The sequence below is a fragment of the Trichechus manatus genome, unplaced genomic scaffold (assembly GCF_000243295.1).
Source record: "Trichechus manatus latirostris isolate Lorelei unplaced genomic scaffold, TriManLat1.0 scaffold00227, whole genome shotgun sequence".
NCBI lineage: Eukaryota > Metazoa > Chordata > Mammalia > Sirenia > Trichechidae > Trichechus > Trichechus manatus.
In genome coordinates this window covers 820,686-834,855 of record NW_004444163.1, presented here as the reverse complement: position 1 = coordinate 834,855, position 14,170 = coordinate 820,686, and the positions used below count along the sequence as shown (strand labels likewise).

At 45.2% G+C, this 14,170-nt stretch overlaps 1 protein-coding gene across 3 annotated transcripts in view; it reads left to right on the top strand.

Annotated features, from left to right (window-relative positions):
• The first annotated feature begins 12,111 nt into the window (after window positions 1-12,111).
• The window catches only part of GRAMD1B (GRAM domain containing 1B), a 207,533-nt gene continuing 205,474 nt past the window's right edge, over window positions 12,112-14,170 (top strand). For 2 of the 3 annotated variants that reach the window (XM_023742967.1, XM_023742969.1), the window contains exon 1: window positions 12,112-13,646. In XM_023742967.1, the coding sequence (XP_023598735.1) occupies window positions 13,273-13,646 (374 nt within the window). In that variant the 5' untranslated portion in view covers window positions 12,112-13,272. The remainder of the gene's footprint in view (window positions 13,647-14,170) is intronic. The other variant, XM_023742968.1, reaches the window with a different exon arrangement.

The window sequence follows — 14,170 nt, the reverse complement described above, 5'->3', positions numbered from 1 at the left end:
AAGAAGGCAATGGGATGACATATATAAAACCTTGAAAGAAAAAAATTGCCAGCCAAGAATAATATATCCGGCAAAACTCTCATTCAAATATGATGGTGAAATTAGGTCATTTCCAGATAAACAGAAGTTATGGCACTATGTAAAAACGAAACCAAACTTATAAGACTTATTAAAGGGAGTCCTTTGATCTGAGAACAAACAACATCAGACCACAGGCTGAATACAGGACACAGGATTGTACTAGTCAGTTACCAACCTAGGAAATGAACTCTTAAGGACTATGCAAAACCAAAAGAATTACAACAGGGAACCAAAGAGGTTAATTTGTAAATGACAACAGCATCAGACCAATAAAAGAGGGAATAAACGGTGTAGGTATAGAACCTTCTAACGGAGAGGAAGGCAAGGTGATACCAAGTAATAATAAACTGGTTCAAATCTAGGAAGATAAGGGTAATTTTCAAGATAACAACAAAGAACATTAACAAACCTACTCCTCAAAATAAAGAAGAAAAAGATAAAGTCTCAATAAAAACAAAACCTACAAAAACAAAAGAAATGGAAAAAAAATCCATAAACAAAAGGTACTCAGCACAGGAGAGTAAGAAGAACAAAGAAAACATCAGCACCGCACAAAAAAAGCACTACAAAATGCAATCACACTCCTAGGAATATATCCTAGAGAAATAAGAGCCGTAACGTGAATAGACATATGCACACTCATATTCGTTGCAGCACTGTTCACAATAACAAAAAGATGGAAACCACCTTGATGCCCATCAGCAGATGAATGGATAAACAAACTATAGTACATACACTCAATGGAGTATTATGCAAAGTTAAAGAACAATCATGAATCTGTGAAGCATCCCATAACATGGATGAAACTGGAGGACATTATGCTGAGTGAAATAAGTCAATCACAAAAGGACAAATATTGTGTGAGACCTCTATTGTAAAAACCCATGAAAAAGTTCACACACAAAATGTAACAATCTTTGTTGGTTACGAGGGATGGGAGGGGTGGAGGAGGAACTAAAGAGACAATAGGTAAGTGATAATTTTGGTGAAGGGTAAGACAGTACACAGTACTGGGGAAGTCAGCACAACTTGTACAAGGAAAGGTCATGGAAGCTCCATAGACACTTCCAAACTCTCTGAGGGACTGAATTGCTGGGCGGAGGGCTGTGGGGACCATGGTCTCAGGGAACATCTAGCTCAATTGGCATAACAGAGTTTATAAAGACAGTGTTCTACATTCTACCTTGGTGAGTAGCGTCTGGGGTCTTAAAAGCCTGTGAGCAGCCATCTAAGATACTCCACTGGTCTCACCCGTTCGGGAGCAAGGGAGAATGAAGAGAACAGGATACAAGGAAAAGATTAGTCCAAAGGACTAATGGACCACAGCTACCAAGGCCTCCACCAGACTAAGTCCAGTACAGCTAGATGGTGCCCGGCCACTACCACTGGCTGCTCTCACCGGGATCACAACAGAGGGTCCTGGACAGAGCTGGAAAAGGATGTAGAACAGAATTCTAACTTAAAAAAAAAAAAAGACCAGATTTACTGGCCTGACAGACTGGAGAAACCCCGAGAGTATGGCCCCTGGACACCCTTTTTGCTCAGTGGTGAAGTCACTCCCGAAGTTCACTGTTCAGCCAGGGATTGGACAGCCTCATAAAACAAAACGGGACTAATGAGGCACAGCAGTCCAGGGACAAGGACTAGAAGGCAGGAGGGGACAGAAAAGCTGGTGATAGGGAACCCAAGGTTAAGAAGGGACAGTGTTGACATGTCATGGGATTGTTATCCATTGTCATAGGGCAATACGTGTACTAACTGTTGAATGAGAAACTATTTGTTCTGCAAACCTTCATCTAAGGCACAAAAAGAAAAGAGAATTATCTATGCAAGATCAAATTGACAACACCAACTCAAAAGGTTTGACGGGAAGCCTAGGGGGCAGTGAGTTGAAGATAATGGTGATGGAATAATCTGGAAAAGTATAGTGAGAATAGCAGCACACTTGGAAGAATGTAATCGATGTCACTGAATTGTACATGTAGAAACTTTTGAAATGGTGTAACTTTGGCTATGTATATTTTCACCAAATAAAAGGTCCTTCAAGGTCGAGAAGGGAGAGTGTTGACATATCGTGGGGTTGTCAACCAATGTCATAAAACAATATGTGTACTGACAACAAAACAAAACAAAACAAAAAACCTACATAGAAGGTCATTGGGAGAAATATACAAGAAAGTGCCTAATGCGGCATACGACAAATAATAGATGCTCAAGGAAAATAGGTTGACTCTGAATACACCCCTTTATTGTGTCATATTCTGAAACTTACAGAAATTTAGCAATTCTTAGGAAAATTATTTTAACCCACCAGGAGCATAAATTCTTCTCTGACTCCTCTATGTATCTCTTCTTTAGTAACCTCATCCAGTGTCAAGGCTTCAGCTAATAACTCTGGAGAAGACTCTCCATTTTCATCTAGCACTTCTGAACATACGCAGGAATGTCGCACTTGTATGGGTTAATATATTTAAAAAACCTAAATCATCCTACTCCTTCAAAGTATCCCTTCTCCTAATTATTTGTCTTTGTTAATTGGCATACTATTATAACTAGCATAGTCCATTTCTTACAGTTGATACTCGGTGAATACTTATACATTTGAAAAAAAAAACCTCCAAATCAGGCTGTCATACTTAACTTTTCTTTAACTTTAGATCATATGTCTAAATAGCAACTAAAGGAATAAGAAAGGAAGGGATTTTCCTTGAGCACATGTGCGTCGGGCACTTTATTGTGCCCTTTACATAATTTGTCTCATATATTACTCAAAAATGGCAAAATGCACAGTATTATTGCAATTTCAAAAGTGTTACAGAACTTTAAAAAAAAATTTTGTATGAGAAACTAACTTGAATTGTAAACTTTCACTTAAAGCACAATATAAATAAATAAATAAAATACCGTGCAGTCGCTGAATTGAGGTGAATTGGCAGAGCAGTGGTCCAGAGCCTCGCACCTTCTAGAAGCATGGGGATGGAGGAATACCTGCACAAGAGCTTGCCACTAGGGGCAGTTCCAGGGCAGAGTGCAACCACAGCAGAGGCAAAACAGACTACTCCTAAATAGTGAGGACATCTGATAATGTGCCTTTCATTGAGGCAAGAGCTCACGCCAAATGCAGAATTTCATACAGTTACTGCCTCCAGGTGCATTACTTGCAGAATGATAAATGACTCATGGCGCAGAGGGTATGGTTGCCCAGAACTGGATTACAGGGGGAGCCAATGAAAATCCTCCATTTACCCCAGCCTTCTTCAACTCCTTCCTGTATCATTACAAAGAACTCCGTTTTTTTTTTTTTTTTAATTACTTGAAATGGTATGTAAAGGCTTCATCTTCCTCTGGTGCTTGGCAAACATGCTATCATTTCCCATCAGGACCAACCAGGCAACTGGTTCTAGTCTGACTTTAACAGTCTCAGTATTCTATCTCAAGGTGATAAGTAATCACAGTTCTGCTCAACTTTAGAAGTGATCAGAGGAGCACACAGCTCAAACATCTCTACTCCTCTGGGCCTTGGGTTGCTGGTCTGTTAAAGGCAGCTACTGTTCTCTGATTTGGGGAGGTGGAATGGCCTAGTTCCTGTCAGAAATAAAAACCTAAAGTGATTGCTTTAGCACTTAAAAGGAAGAATTTCCTAGAGCCTTAAGTAGAGCCCTTCTCTTTGAGTGAGTTAAGCTTCCAACTCTTTCTGTCTTGGTCTTTGCGTGCAAAGCCCTTTATAATCTGTGAATTCTCGCCTTTTCAATATGGGATCTTAGTAAAAGTATATGACCTCCCTGTGCCTCTATTTTCTAATCTGTAAAACAGAATGAACAGTGGAGATAAAATGACAGTTGGACCAGATCTTCGAATTCTCTGTCCCATTGTTCTGGAGTTTTGTGATCACTAGAATATAGCTTCTCAAAGGAATGGATTTCCTTTTGTGTACCCCTGTTTCCAGCACCTAGAACCTAGTGTGCTCAATAAATATATGTTGAATGAGAGAATGAAGGAAGATTTATAGTAGATATAATTTCTCCTTCACTTACCCCTCATCCAACTGAACCTTATGCTCCAGTCAAACTGTTCTTTTTGTCATTCCAGGAACACACCAGGCTCTCTCATATGCCTCAGTGCCTTTGCACATGTGGCTCCTTCTGCCTGGAAATGTGTTCCTCTTAGCTACTTGGAAAACTCCTGTGTTAGCTTTCAGACCTCAGCTAAGTACTGTGTCCTCTCTGAGTTCTGTCTGGATCAGGAGCTTTACCCTCCCTGCTCACACTGTGTTTTGTACACATTTCTACTGAAGTGGTTTTTCTTACCAAGTTGTAGTTCTGAGTTAGTTTTCTGAGGCACTAGCCCCTCCCTGCCCCAGACCTGGCAGACTTGATACAACTAGAGCCAGGGTCATTTTTTTTTTTCACCTTCTTTCTTTCTAGAGTCAGTGTCATTTCTGATAAGCATTGAAAAAATGTTTTTTAGGAATAAATGAATAGTTTTGCAAGAAACTTTTCAGAAATTCTTCACAGTACCCAGTATTATGCTCTGCTTAGAGTCTGGGTATATTAAATACTTTTTGATTGATCTGCTCGATTACCAGGTACACCACCAAGCTTCAATTTTCTTAGCAGATATAGGCAGAACTCCATTTTCAATACATAATCATACAGTCACATTTTGTTCCTCTGAAACATAACATCTACTGACAATAAAGCACACACATGCAGACTTTTTAAAAAACAGGACCCTTATTCCCACCCCCAAATAGTCCCTTTTCTGTTTTTCTTGTCTTTCCTCTTCTTTCTCTTTTTCTGTTTTCTTTTTTCTTTCCTATTCTTTCTCTTTTCTTTTTCTCTCTCACACTCCTGTTCACCACTAACTCCAAGTCCAAGTGATTAGCAAATAATAGATGCTCAATAACTATTTGGTATGAATAAGTGTCTCTGATTCCTTTCACTGCCTAATTTCTGGAAAAAGCAGTCTAATCTTGCAACTTCTGTTTATTCATCCCCTACTTACTCTTTAACCTTTTGCAATCTCGTTTCTTCTCTTGCCACTCCACTGAAATTGTTCTCTCAGAGGTCATCAATGACCTAATTACAAACACTAATGGAATTATCTCAGTCTTCATCCTGCCTGACTTCATTACAGCATTTGGCATCATTAATCTTTTTGAAATGTGGTATAATTGAAAAAGCATGGGTTTTAGAGTAGAGAGACCCTGGTTTAAATTTGTATGCAAATTCCGCTTGCTAGCTATGTGAACTTGGGCAAGTCCCCTTTGAAAATTTTGCATTATTCTAAGATGGGCTTTTGTTATGTCTCAGGGTTGTTGGGAGGGTCAGGTGGGATTTATACGCGAAGCACTTAGCATAGTGCCTGGCTTGCAGTAGCTATTCAAGAAATGTTGGCTCCTTTCCTCCTTTGACTTCCGAATCATTGCCCTCTCTTGGTTTTCTTCCAACTCACCTCTATAAATAAATCTCCGTAGTGTTTTTCTTTTCCTTGCCATCTCCTCTCCTTCCATGTTTGTCCCCTGCCATATTTCAGACTTTCTCCATCTCTCACCTGCGTATAGACAATATTCAAAAAATATTGACTGAATGAGTGATAGTGTTCTAATTGGCCTCTGTGTCTTCCACCTTGTGCAACTCCAGTACATATTCCACACTATTACCAGAATTGATGTCTTCAAATATAGGTTGATAATATTACCCTCCCCCCAAAAAAACCTGAATAGATTCCTTTGTCTCAGGAATAAAATCTAACTTTCATCACTCTTCATAATCTTATCCTCTTGTCTGTCCAGCCTCATCTCCACATGCTCTGACTCATCTTTCCCTATTTTCAAAAACCCTGCACGAGTTTTCACTCCTTGGTGCATTTGCTTATGCTGGTTCCTCATTCCAGAATGCCCCATTCATACTTCAAGGCTTGACTTAAATACCACTTCCTCCAGAAAGCCTGCCTGGACCACCTCTTTCTCTCCAGTTAAAATTGATCAATCTTTCAACTCACGTGTTGTTTGCACGTATATTTTGCACTTATTTAATTCTGCCTTGCTAGATGGTATGCAGTAAGGCACTATGCATGTCTTACTCATCTTGGTATCTTGAACTCTTACCCAGTAAGAAACCTTACACAGTGCTCTAGCTTAACAGCTACTTTTAGAGGTAAACTGAACTGAAAATCAAAACAAATAGTTCTGTTTCCCAACTAGGGTGTTACAAAGGAGACTTGATTATACCTAACTATGGATACCATTTATAGAGCACTGACTGTGTGCCAAGGACAGTTCTAAGTGACTTAAAACATGTATTAGCTCATTTAATGCTCACAACAGCCCCAGGAGGGAGATGCTATTAATTATCTTGATTTTACAGATGAGAAAACTGAGACACGGAGAAGTTAAGTAACTTATCCAAAATCAAACAGCTATTAAGTGGTAGAGGGAGGCCTTAGACTCAGAGTGGCTTTGTGCCTGTGTACTTAATCGCTAGTATGTAGTGCCTGACTGTATTTGGTGAAGCTTCTGAGGAAAGTAGCCATCTATCCAAAGCATCACCAGGCCTTTCTTCCTAGTCTATCTTAGTCTGGAAGCTCCAGTGAAACCTGTTCAGCATCAGAGCAACACACAAGCCTCCAGTGACAGATGGGTGGTGTCTGTGCATGAAGTGCATTGGCCGTGAATTGAACCCGGGTCTCCTGCATGGAAGGGGAGAATTCTGCCTCTGAACCTGGTGATCTACTTCTGAAATTAGCCGTGAAAAGTCTTTGGATCACAATGGCCTGATTTTCAACGGGTTATAGGGATGGTGTAGGACCGGGCAGCATTTTGTTTTGTTGTGCATGGGGTCACCATGAGTCGGGGACCAACTCGATGGCCGCTCCCATCCATGGGACGGGAGGCAAGGGATTGAATGTGGTGACCTCAGGAATTCCTTTCCAGCTGCAGGTTGCACAATGACTGTCCTTGTAAGATTTAGAGGACAGGAGATGATGTCTGTTTGTGCCTTGATATCCTGGTGTCAAGAACAGGGGCAGCCACATGCTGTTGTAAAAACATTCTTCTTTGACTACTAAGCCTTTTGATGAGCAGTTAAACCAGGGAGGCTTAGCTGGTGACAGTCCTTCTCCTGAGGTGACGTCACTGCTCACCCTGGCTTCTGCTGACAGTGGAACCACTCTGCCCACCGACCTTGTGCATTCCCTACAGCTGAGCGCACTTGCCGGGGCTCTGTCCTCAGGAGCTGAGAGGCCATGAAACTCTTGCAGCTTTTTCTCCCTTTTCCCTCGGAAGGAGAAGCTGGATGTGGTAGCTGGTCAACTGCGGTTTTTATTTAGGTTGCATTTAGCAGCATCAGCCTCCTCCTCTTCTCCCCTTCTCTAACCACACACATTCACTGTTGTTTTCTCTGACTCTGCTTAAGTAGCTAGCTCCTCCATGGGGAAACGAGGTAGGGATTCATTAAAGGAGTAAAGGAGACAGAAGGGAAAGGGGCTTAAGCTCATTCTTTCCAATGTTTTCTTCTGCCCCATCCTCCCCTTCCCCTGCTGGTTTCTCGCCCCATCTCCTCTCTAGCGATTGATCCCGTGCACTTCGGTTTCTCCATGCGAGATATTAAAGTGTTTACGGGCTTCCGGGAGAGTCCCTGGTTGACACAAATGGTTAAATGCTCGATTACTAACAGAAAGGTTGGCGATTCTAACCCGCACAGAGGCCTGGTGATCTGCTTCCAAAAGGTCACAGCCTTGAAAACCCTGTGGAGCACAGTTTAACTCTGCAACACATGGGGTTACCATGAGTCGGAATCGACTGGAAGGCAATTTGGTTTGTTTTTTTTTATAGACTTTAGAGAGGTGTTTATTGTCCAGTAATCAAAATGCTTGTGGTCAGAAATGCTTCAGCTCAAATAGGCTTCATTTTAGGTTTAAGTGAATTGCTTTTAAGGAAGGAGAGTCTGGGCGTTAGAGATCCACAATGGTACTGCTGGGACTGGACCTTTAAGAGAGAATCTCTTTCCTGTCTCTAACTAGGCTCCAGTTACCTTTAAAGATCTGCAGAGAAAGCCACTCTGTAACCCTGCTTGGTCATGCATTCCAGTCTTTAACCAGCCATACTCTCAGTAAATGTTTATCACCTAACCTGGATTCCCCACACTGCACTCTGCACAAGCTTATTTCTTCTTGCTTGGCAATAAAGAAAGCTAGCGAAGAATATCTGGCCATCCTTCATTTTGTCTTTGAAGACAGTTAATAACGTTACTCTCAAATTTTCTACTGCTATTTCCAGCTTTCCTGCGAGCAGCAAGTTCCACTTCATGTGTGCCCACTGCTTGCTTTTTTTACCCGTTGCACATGGGTCACTTCCCATGGTTGGCCATTTTGAATGCTGTGCAGGAGGAGACTCTGGGTCCCAACTTTATAGCAGCAGTGTTGGCGTGGACTCTCCTGTGTATGTTCTCTGGGGTTGCCTCCCTTGGCACCCACCTGGGGCAAGTGGGAAAGGCATTCCCAGTGGGTGCCGGAGCATTCCACCTTAATTCACTTGGATGTGCACCCAGAGAAACCTAGCCTCATAGCTGTTATTTTTCACTGAAGTTCCCTCCAGGAAGTTTCGGCTGAATAAGGGGCTGTGTCGTTTGTGAGTCTCCAGGAGTAATAGAGAGGTGTTAGGTATCTCGTGTCTGTAGGAAAATGGAGCTGAACAGCCGAGAATAAACAACAGTTGCTTGGTAATATGAGCTCCTTTCATTTAAAGTCAGAGGCCTAGCTGCGGAATGGGGGAAGGGGAGGTTGGTTGCTCGGGCTACCACCTGTGTGGGGGGCCAGGGAGAGGTAAGGTCAGTTTGCCAGAGAACAGTGGAGTCCATGAGAGCCAAATATGAGTGAGAAGTGGAGGCTGGGATGGGGGACCTGGGGAGAAAATGGAGTGGCTGAATTCTGAAGGGGGACGTGGGAACTCTTTGGTCCTGACCCCCTAACACCAGCTACTTTGAGAAATTATTTTTCAAAACTCCAAGGTTCTATTTCCCACCTGTAAAGTAACTGATGGGATTGAATGGTGTCTTAGGCTGGGTTCTCTAGAGAAGCAAAACCAGTAAAGCATATAAATATATATAGAGAGAGATTTATATCACGGAAACAGCTCATGCAGTTGTAGAGGCTAAAACATCCCAAGTCTGTGGATCAGGGTAGAGGCCTCTCCCAATTCACAGAGCCACAGAAGCTGGTGAACCCAAGGTCGGCAGGTCAGAGAGGGGCTCCCGCTCACAGGCTGTGAAGGTCAACGAATTCCAAGATCAGCAGACAAGACCACAAAGTTTCTCCTGATTCACGTAGCTGCAGGGGCTGGCGAACCCAAGATCAGCAGGTCGGGGAACCAGACTCTTGCTCACAGGCTGAGAAGATTGACGAATTCCAAGATCAACAGGTAAGCTGCTAGCTCAAGTCCCAAGAACAAGAGGTGAGACAACAAGAGGCAGCTACTGAGTCTGGAACAAGCCAAAAACCTTGGCAAGGTGAGCAGGCAGAAAGTAACCAGTGGAAGGCAGAGAGATGAGCTGAGGGGACGGTGAGCTGCCATAGTCCCCGCCTCTGCCAGTACCACTCAGCAGATTCCATCATGGAGGTGATCACATATCAAATTTCAACAGGGAAGTGATCACAACATTATACAACTGCTAAAACACTGAGAATAGTGGCCTAGCCAAGTTGACATACAATCTTAACCATCATAAATGGTTATATGTAATTTCATGGTGACCCAACTGAAGTCTGGACTGGTAAAATTCTGGTGCTCCAGGGGGCCTGCTTTCCAGAGCTGATGCATTTGATGAGATTTTGGTGGCCTCTAGTTGGCTTCAGAAGACTCAGTTCAAGTTCTGATTCGCTTGGTGACCTTGGATAAATTACTGAATCCTCTCTCACTTTCATCATTTGTAAAATGAGGCTGATAATATCTATTCTACCTCATTCTTAGTATTACTGGAAAGACAAAATATTATGCGTGAAGGCCCTTTCAAAAAATTTAAAGCTGAGATAATTGGCACAGTAGATGAAACAAGGAACTAGAACATACTGGTGATTGTGAGGATGATGAAGGACCAGGCAACATTTTGTTCTGTCGTACATGGGGTTGCCATGAGTCAGAGTCAACTCAGTGGCATCTATCTATCTATCATCTATATAAATAAGAAGCACAAGATACTATAGAGAATCAAAAGAAGGAGAAACAGTTCTTCCTCAACAAGCTTATTATAGTCTTAACAGTAATGATGGCTCACAGTTAAAGGGAGTTTCACTTTTCAAGGCACTGTCCTTATTATCTTACTTGATAGTGCCGTAGTAAATAAGTGAACAGAACCAGCTGGAGGACACTGGGGTGTATTTTGAATAGGCTTTTAGTGGATGAAAAGGTGATGGCCTGATAGAAAGAAGGGCACTGCAGGTAGAAGTGAGCGAGATCAGTGCCAGGGACTTGAGGTGCTCTGGGGATCTGCTTCCCAGCCAAGGGAGACCATTTCAGATTTAGTTTGGAGGAGGGTTTTCCCTTAGGCCAGGTGAAATGTAAATGATCATTGTCAACCACTGCTGTGCCAAAGGCTTAAATTAAATCTCATAGGATTTTAGGTCTAGTTGTGTCATGGGTGGGAAAAGTGGCTAGAGGGATGTGTGTGGGAAGAGGGAGCTGGTGGCTTTTCTTCCTTTTAAGAGGCCAACATTTAAATTCAGAGTGCTCCCAATAAACTGAACAGGGACTGCTCTCCTTGGCGAGCCTCCCTCTCCTCAAAATGCCTGTGGAATCTTTTGGTCCCTGTCTTCTAGACATGAGCCCTCCTTTTTTCTTTCTTTGCCTCCACATGAACTCTAGTGTCCCAGCTCCTTTTCTCCTTTTAAACACGCAAGACCTGGGTCTCCTACTTCTACAGCTTGCCCAGCAGGCAGTCCCCTTGAATTGAGAAGATACTTGAAGGAAGTCCAAGGCAGTGAACAACTCTGTGGAGCCTTGGACTAGCTCTGGATCCCTGAGTCTGTGTTATAGCCCAGCTGTCTCAGCATTCCCAGGGCCGGAAGGGGTGTTTTTCTCTTCCCCAGGTCTGACACCTGATGTGAAGGGGTTTCTCCTTTCCATGCCGCTTCTGGGAGTTAAAATAGAGTGAAATCAAACCACTCCTGAGGGTGCCAGTGGCTGGATCTGGAACTGTCAGTAACACCAGGGGGCAGTATTCTGGGGAGTCGCTTATGGTTGGGCATGGCTTTGGTTTTATGATGCAGCATCTTTATCCCTGAGCAAGACTGCCTTGCCTTGTGGAGGTTGTGTAATGTCAGGATGCCTGCAGTTTCCCCACATGTGTCAAATTCAGGGTTGTCAACTTGATGTTTTGCTAAACTGCAGGGGCATATTTTCTTGCAGTGAATTCTTATGGCCTTTAGGGACTTTGGCTTAGTCTTAGGATGCTTGTGAACTGTTCTCATGACCTTCATCTTGACACAGAAGCTGGGCATAGGCTTCCAACTAGAGATTGTTCTCATAGAGAAGTGCAAAGACGAGTAAGTGAATTAGATTGTGGCCTTAATGGTGTGTTTTTTTGCTTTTTTCTTTTTCACTAAAGGTTTGTGTTCCTCCTGGCCTGTTTGAAAGTTACCTGCTCTACTTGGTTGCCTTATGCAGGAGTTACTGGAGAGGCAAATGCCCTGGGCTGGGGAGGCTGGAGGACAGGTGATACAGCCTCTGCTGTAGACACTCAGTTCCAACAGAGAACGCCTCAGAAATGTGGCTCAGTTCTAGGGCCAGTCCCTTAGGGTGGTACCTCAGTCTGGAGAGTGAGGGGTTCAGCCCATCTGAGAATACTATTAGGGCTGACCCCGCCTTTCCAGGTTTTATGACACTGGAATTTTTGTGCTGAAACAGAATTGAACCAGCCCCCAGGAACATAAAGGGGGTGCACTCGACTCCCAGGGGACTTTGTTGAGTGCATTTCCTTGTGGGTGCTCACGCTCTTCTAACCACTCTTTGCCTGGGGTGGGGATGTGGTATTGACAGGGTCACTCAGATGTACTGGGTTCAGTCCCTTTTCCTCACTACTCCTGTGTGTCTTGTGTCTCTCAGATCCTATTGTCTGTTCTCGGTATGTCACGTTTGGTGTCCTCAGATTATTCCACAGGAGAGCTGTCCTCTCCTTCTCAGCTTGTCATTTTGGAAGCAGCCTCCAGGATCCTTGCGTTCTCCCTCTGACTATGCCCAGGCCTCCTATCCCTTCACCTGCACCCTAAATAATTAAAAGAAAGCCTCTTTCTTGGGAGAAGAAATCCAGCCGAAAAATCCCGTAGTTTTCCCTCAACCCTGTATCGTGGGTGGCGTGGCAGAGCGTGGACTGAATTCATTGATCCCCCCTCCTCCAAAAGGAAAAAGTAGGGGGTTGGACTGATGGGAGCCGCCTGACCAATCATTGCTTTGAGGAAGTTTGGTTTGTGATCCTATTTCATTAGGCTGATTGGAGCAGCCCTCACTCGGAGGCAGAGCCCCTCCTCACGGGTTTCCTTGTAGTTATACTCTCGGCTGCTGTCCCCAGTGTCTGCCTTTTCGGGACCGAAGTGACCTCGCCTCACCCTCTCCGAGCTCCCCTGCTGCTGCTCATTTTTTGTTTTTATCCAGTGTCTCGCTTCCTCTCTCTCCCTCCTCCCTCAGTCTCTTCCTCCTGCTGTCTACCTCCCTGCAGCGCCAAGCCAGCTCCCCAGCCTGGTCTGCCAAGCGCAAACCGCTGAGAGTTTGCTGAGCCGCCTGTTGGGGCCGGGCCGCCGATTCTCGCTGAGGCAGAGACGCAAGCGAGGGAGAGCAGCGGAAGAAAAACAAGCAGGCGCGCGAGGGGAGCCCCAGGAGGGCGGCCAGTGGCTGGCAGGCGGCTCTAGCCGAGCCCGGGTCGCCTGTCGGGTGGCGGCCGGGGCGAGCCGACGCTGACAGCCGGGAGACTTATGCACAGAAAGTTGGACTCCTGGTAACCGCCGCGCCGCGCTGCGCCCCCCTGCCCGCGCTTCCTCGCGGCGCCCCGGGACAAGGAACTTGTTCTTCGAGCAGCTCGAGCGTGTGCTTGCTAACGTGAGAGAGACGTGTGTGCCGCGGGCCGGGGGTGGGGAGCGGAAGGCGGCGACCGGAGCGAGACTGCTTACGGAGAGCGCAGAGGGAGCGCGAAGCGACTGGGACCCATGCCGGCGGCCAACATGATGGAGAACCTGCGACTGCCCGCCCTGCAGGTGCCCGAGCCGCAGGCCGCGCCCGAGGGCAGCCCGGTCTGGTCCAGCTCGTCCACCCCTACTCTCCGGCGCCGGCGCTTCAAAATGCGCCGCATGAAGAACGTACAAGAGCAGAGCCTAGAGGCCGGACTGGCCCGGGACTTGCCCAGCGTCTTGGACCCTGGCAAGGAATTTCTGCAGCTGCCGTCCATCGAGATTACGCCCTCCAGCGACGAGGACACCCCGTGGTCCAACTGCTCCACACCCAGCGCTTCCCCGCGCCGAAAGCGCTTCCTCCTCCGCAAGTGGCTGAGAGTCAGGGAGCGGAAGGAGTGCAGTGAAAGCAGGTACGTCCCTGTTCCGCCCGCAGCCTCCTTCCTCTTTTCTCTTCCTCCTCCCCAGAGCCGTCCGGGGCCCCAGGGCATGGTAGCGGGAAACTTCGGGAGGACTGCAGGAGGCCTTCACAGCCTCCTACAGCGTCCGCTGTACTAGAGCTATCAGAACTTGAGCTTCCACGCTTGGCACCCGTTTCCCCAACCCAGTGTCAGGGGCCAGTGACTTCATATTATATAACACGTTTACATGGGGCTTAACGAAGCAGCCCATCGCATTTGATCATCAAGACAAAGTGAATAATAAAAATAGTAGCAGCTAATATTTATTGGGCCCTTACCATGTGCGGAACACTCTACTGAGCACTTCACCGTGTTATCTCCATATTTAATTCTAGCAAACACTCTGAGGTGGGTACTATTATTATTCCCATTTTACAGATAGAGGTTAAGTGGCTCCTCCGCTTGAACTATATTCCTGGACTTCATTTCCATTTTTATTATTTCATATTTGGCCATGCCAGGCTGCCTTTCCTTGC